The following is a 6390-nucleotide window of genomic DNA, read 5'->3' as shown; positions in this document are numbered from 1 at the left end:
CCGGACAGGCCGGCCGCGCTGCAGGCACCGCTCCTCTGACAAACGTCTGTCTCCGCAGCGAGCTGCAGCCGGGAAAACGCTGGCGCTAGAAGGTGCCTGCCATGGCAGCAATTGGATGAGACTGACGGGAATGAAATTATGGGCTTGGAGATAAAGAAGAAAGAAAAGCGCGGGGGGGAGGGGGGGAGATAGGAAGAGTAAATTAGCATCGTGGTCTTACAAAAGGACAAAACCGTTTCTTGGTGCCTTATCACCTTTAGCAAGCAAAAGATGACTGGTAGTTTCCAAAAATAGTTTGCTAATGCTGGGGGGCAATGGTGGAGGTCAACCCAATACAGAGAAATACAGAGGTTTTGTTAGTGACCTCCAACAAGAGTCTCATCTTCCTCTGTAATAAAGAACATGTAGCCACTACTGCAGATCAGTAATTCATACTGTTACAAATGTGAAAAGAGGGGGACATTTTTCAGAATTGACTTACAGTCTCAAGTTTTTGCAGGGATAAGCTTTGCTATGCGGAATATTTTACATTTATTGTTACGGCATCTATACAGGTTTCAGTGAAGAACATTACAGAAGACAAACACTTGTTTCAAAAGTTTACTGAGTTAGATGGACATGTGAGGGGCAGCTGGCCAAAAGGTTGCAGCAATTCAGTTGTGAGTGCTTTGTGTAGAAATACACATCATGGCGTGGTTTTGAGTTGGTGGTATTTTTATTTGGTTTTGAATTACGTGATTAATAACTCCAGTCAGGGCATGGTAGATGAAGTCTTTTGGGAAGTAAAGCAAATTGTATATACATTTGGGATGACCTTGAGGTAGTCTGTAAAGACGAGACATTGCCTAACAGAGGTGTCCTGTTGGTAGTTTCCTTTGTTCAGGGTGCACATCTGATAAGAGAATTAGTGGGGATCTAGGAGGAGGATTTTTCAGCATATATGTATTTGGGACTACATCTGTTTGAGCAGCAAACTTTTAACATAAGAAAATTGGATATACTGCTTATGAATATCCGTCATCAATTTTTATAGATACAATACTGACATTTTACTGGAGTTTTAATATCTTTTGTCGCTGCCACATTGTACTGAAGCAGAAATTTATCTGAGACTGATTCATTAAAATGTTCAAACGTCTCTTTTAAATGCCTATGGTTATTAATACATAGCTCAGTAGTGTTCAGATGGCTTCCATCCTCCATCACCTCGTCTTTCTCTGAAATTCCCCTGACATGATTCTGCCCATTTTAGGTGCAGAGTTTGAGCACAGGAAAAATATTTTCAGATGCGTCTCTCAAAAAAGAAATTTGTTTCTGTCAAGGAATTTTTCTCCAAATATCAAAAAGTTTATTTTCATGAATAATTAAGAAAATAAGGAAAAACTGAAAACAAACATCAAGAAAAACAAACAAATTCAGAGGTAACACATGCTTCTTACGACACTCTCTAAGATTTCAGATACTACACACAGGGATTCAGGCTCTGGTGACAGGACTTCCCCCAGCTCACCGAAGCTATATGCGGGATGAACGAGGAGGTACCTGGACACGTTCAGACCCTCATCTATCAGCAATAGCCGACAATTCTATAAAGTTGCAGTAGTTGTGGAAAAAGGGATTTTTTTCTTGCAAGGAAATAGGGAGCATGATGCTATTTGCCAACAGCAGACAAGTATTTTGGAGTTCTTTGGGCAGTTCTGCTCCCCATCCCCTCACCAGGGATCCTTACTCTCTGCCAAGAGGGGTAAAGAGATGTCATTGCCTCGTGTGAAGCAGGCAAAAAATTACTGTTATCAGGCCATTGTTGCAGTTTTAGAGCCTCTGCAAAGTGTGGAAATCCAGGAAGATGCAAATAGCACATCCCATGTTTTCCCTGGATAACCAGTCCAAAGAAAGGACTGGGCACAGCGGCAGCAAAGGCTAAGGGATCCCTCTCTCAAACACAACAAACAGCACTTTTATGCTTAGTAGGGTCCTTTCCCCCCTTGACTATGGAAAAGGAAACATTTGTGGGTGGGGTTGCAGAAGCCAGCACAGGGACACTCTGGTTATGTTCTACCCAGCTGCTGTTGCTGAGACTGCCATGTAGCAGAAGTGCATGCAGGCTAGGTTTCAACTGCCATGGGGCTCGGGGCTGATGCACAGGGACTAACCTCCCCCCTGCAGCAGTGCCGAGTTAGCATGACTACCTGCCCAAGTCTGCCCGTGCTTTCAGGCTGATTTTGCAGCTCCTGCTGAGGCCAGCGCTACTCCAGCTGCAAGCTGTCCTGGTGAAAGCTAGCTTGTATTTTTCTACATTACAGGGCAGCAGCAAAAGCAAGACTACAGTGTAGACATACCATGTGTGTCTCAGACCCCAATGCAACTTTATTTAGACAGACAAAAAAATAGGTAAATAAAAAACAAATTTTCTGGGTGATTTTGGAGAGAGCTGCCTCGAGGGTCCGTATTTCTCACACGCAGTGAACTAGGATACCTTCATTTTGCCTTTCTCAGGAGCTGCCTCATGGATGAGTGGTTGCTCATCCCCATTCACTGACAGGCTCCTCTTTTCTGGAGGCTGCTCCTCAGGCTGGCGGGCAATCAGCAGACGACAGGTAAGCAGGATCCCAAAGACTAGGGCATGGGCGTAACGCTTGAGTGGATCCCCCACTAGCTGGTGGAAAAAGAGCACAGCCAGCACAAGGAGGAGGAGGAGAAAGTTGGCCACATCTTTGGGGCGACCAGGCACCAGTGTCATGACAATGCCACACGCCACTTCGAGGGCACCAATGCTCTTGCGGAGAAGGATAGAGCTGACTCCCATCTTCTTTAGCATGGGGAGGGCCCGCACGTAGCTTTTGTATGCTCGTTTCTGAAATCAAGCAGTAATAGTGTAGAACACCATAATGTGAGAAAATAAAGGCAAAGGTGACTTCCATTGAAATAGACTGATGTGCAGTATGACCTAAAGATCACTTCTATCACCACAGACCCCTCTGGCACAATATCCAATCTGTACCACTAAAGCTTCTGTTGGAGGGATATTAACACCATCAACCTGCAATTCCCCCTTTATAAGCTGCTGTCTCTTCACTGGAAAACAGTTCTGCAACTTAGCACCCCTCTTTGGAGCTAGGACCAGGCCAGCTGTACCTTTTCCTGAAATCTGAAGTTACGATTGCTAGAATTAGCAATGCAGAACCATTTTGTTAAAAAAAAAAAGTACCTCTCTCTAAGAGTAGCTTGTCCTTGATAATTAAATAACACGCCTAGTCCCTGCAAGGCCAAGGCACAGCAACTAAAACCAGAAGTCTCTACCTCAAAGCAACTTACAATATTTCAGTGTTTATGGGCAGTACAATCTTAGCATGGGACTATACATCAGAGCTGATATCCACCAACCCTATCCTGTGCTTACATACCTTGATGATCCTTTCTTTCCTCGGATGAAAGCAAGCTGACATGCGACATCCTTTGCCCCCTGGTTTATGCTGGATTTAGAAGCAGTGTAAATTGCAAGACTGCCTTCTTACATGGCTGCCTCATTGTTTCACGGAAGAAACAACCTCTGTCCTTACACATGTTCAAGTTCTTGCATTTGAACATTAGGTGCTTGTGGGCTTATTGTTTTTGTTTGGGTTTTTTTTCTTTTTCAATTAAGTATTTCCTTTTTTTTAATATTTTAATAGAGCTCCTAGTTATTTGAGACACTGAAATTATTTCCACTTACACTTGAGTATACTGTCCCTGCAGATACTCTTCCCATTGTGTTGTCTGCTTTCTAATCAGAGGGAGGGAAATGGAAGCCGAATCTCAGGTACAGAGTTGTTCAGCTCTCACAGGCGCTAATCAGATTGTAGATTTACTTCCATGTGATTTTGGAAACCTGCACTACAGGCACACAGAGCTTCCCCACTTCTCTAAATTTTGCTGCTTCCTTCTAAAAGGAGCTGACACTTCACGTGGTTAAAAAATATACAGCATTGTCATTTTTGCTACTAAATAATTGGAGATCTCATGACACATTTTACTCTAAGTGTATGCATTGTAAGGATGCATTTTAAACCTTCAGTGAATAAAAGCTCTTCTCAGAGTACAGTATTTTTAAACAGTTGTGACAAATACAGCTTTATAAAGAAATGTACTATCAGCATGTCCTAGAGTACTCTGGTATTTTAAATTAAAATTAAACTAGCGTGTCTGCTTTTTGCTGAATGAAAAACTGCAAGTTTGGTGTTGTAGGTAGATAACAGAGGTTCTCCATTTGCTCGGGGCAGGAAGCCATGCTTATTGATTGGCAAGATCATGTTTTCACTAACTGTCTCCATTACATGACAGACCACCCTGGTATGCAGCACAGCAAAAGCATGAAAGCCTAATAAGCCATGAACATATTACAATATGGGCTATTAAGAATGACAGTGCTATGTAATATCCGAGTGCCTCTGCTTTCTCTTTGTAAAAACGAAGATCATTCCTACCTGTAGGAGAAGCAAAGTATTTTACAGAGCAAGGATTTTTGCAGTGCTTCTAAAGTCTCAGTGCTTTTTTCTGTCCTAAGGGACAGAAACGGAAGCTTAAGAGCTTTGTTTTCTGGGCATTTTATCTCAGTCTCTTGCTCCTGAGTTACTTCTTGGTGCTTCTTCTCTGTGAGATCCCTGTGCTGGGCTGCAGATGAGGCACTGCAGTTCAGATGTTATTTGAGAGCTAAGGAAAAGCAGCTGGGCAGGTGGAGCAAAGGGAGAGAACAGAATGTGCTGGAAACTTCCAGCACTATTTTTTTAAGGGCACAAAAATTATACCAATGCTTCTCAGCCACTGCAATAAATATAACGGGGGGGGAGGGGGGGGCGCCGAAGGGCAGCAGGAGAATGAACAAACATAGACAAGGAAGCAAAATGTGGCAGCTAGTCCCTAACCTGCCTGCAGCTTGCAGCTGGCAAAGCTCTGCAGTAGGGTTGGCCCTGGGCAGAGAGGAGCACAAACTAGCTCACCAGCTGAGAAATGCACACAGTGACTTCTCCCTCCTCTCCTCACCCCTTTCCCATTAGGCAACAGGAGGAGAGGCTCATTTCCTAGGCTAAAGAGAATAATAAGGTGACTATTAATAATATCTTCTTCTGCCAGCTAAGAATCTCAAAGCATCTCAAAGCATTTCATGGTCATGAATTAATCCCTGCACAAGTCTGGTCAGGTACGGACAGTTAGTGTCATTATCCTTGCTTTAAAGCACAGAATTTTGAGGATGATCATCTGGCTGCCAAAGCAGGCATCTGCTTCTCTTGTATTCTCCAAGGGATCAGCTGCACCTGCCTGCTACATGTCCGGCACTTCTTCAGACCTTGCTTTTCAGAGACCCTTGTGTCCCCATCTTTTTGCAGGCATCGGTGTGCTGTGCTACCCCGTCCTCCTCGCTTCCCCTCCCTGTCCTTATCCACAAGAGGTTTCTCCATGGATGGGCTCAGATGGAGCCCAGGCGAGGGCTGCCAGGATATCCTCAGCACTGCGTATTATTTGTTTCTCTCCGTGTCCATCAAATAAGGAGACAGATAAGCTTCTTCCCTCTCCCTCCCATCGCTCAGGGCTCCAGAGCAGTCACCCTCCATGTATCTCACTGCAAATGCTGCTTCTGCCACAAAGTTGAGGGGAGAGAGCCCTAATGCATCTCCCTCCATGCTGCCACTGCCATACTCACCATCTCATTGTAGGCATCTCTGCTGAGCCGAGGGGTCAGTTTGATGGTCCCCATAAAGACAAAGAAGAGCCCCAGGGCTACCGAGAGGGCAACGATGGTGATAGTCCTGGGAGATGCCATGGAGCAGCTGGGAACCAGTCCTGGGAACCGGTCCTAGCGAGGCTTTCTCGCTCTGGCTGCCAACCCGGGCGGGAGGTAGTCAGTCACCATTGAAGGAGATGAGGAATAAAGCTGCAGAGGCAGCAAGGATGACAGCGGCAACGGGATTCAGCCTCCTCCACTCAGCAACCTCCGGGTCCTAATGCCCCGCAGCCATGCAACCAGAGCCAGGCAGCTCTAGCACCTGCTGAGCAATGAGCATTCCCACCACTCCTACCATTAAGTCATCCTCTGTTTCCCTGCATGTTCCATAAATTACCCACGGAAAGCCAAAACTGAGCCAGTTCTAGGGATGTGGGATGACAGCCAAACACATAGCACAGTTGCTCACTAGTGAGAAAATGAGGACATGTTAGCAGAGGGCACGGGAGTAATCTGCTATGGAAGAAAAGTGGTCTGAGGTCTCTTACAAGAGAGGCAGTTTTCAGTTTCAGATGCTCAGACACTAATACACAGCAAACAACATATTGCTTAATATATTTGCCCCAGAAAAGCAAAAAAGATGTCTTGCCCCTGTGGCCGTCCTGGAACCTGATGCTCAAAAGGGATGGTGA

At 45.1% G+C, this 6390-nt stretch overlaps 1 protein-coding gene across 1 annotated transcript; it reads right to left on the bottom strand.

Moving 5' to 3' along the window:
- Positions 1-2343: 2343 nt before the first annotated feature.
- TMEM35A (transmembrane protein 35A) lies at positions 2344-5983 on the bottom strand. Its single transcript, XM_076347159.1, has 2 exons — positions 5678-5983; positions 2344-2854 (listed from the first exon to the last, which is right to left on the bottom strand). The coding sequence occupies exons 1-2, from the start codon at positions 5795-5797 to the stop codon at positions 2468-2470; spliced, it is 507 nt and encodes a 168-aa protein (XP_076203274.1). The 5' UTR covers positions 5798-5983; the 3' UTR covers positions 2344-2467.
- Positions 5984-6390: the final 407 nt, after the last annotated feature.

The sequence above is a fragment of the Aptenodytes patagonicus genome, chromosome 9 (genome assembly GCF_965638725.1).
Source record: "Aptenodytes patagonicus chromosome 9, bAptPat1.pri.cur, whole genome shotgun sequence".
In the NCBI taxonomy this organism is placed as follows: domain Eukaryota; kingdom Metazoa; phylum Chordata; class Aves; order Sphenisciformes; family Spheniscidae; genus Aptenodytes; species Aptenodytes patagonicus.
The sequence above is the reverse complement of the archived record's forward strand: the minus strand, read 5'-3'. Positions and strand labels throughout refer to the sequence as shown.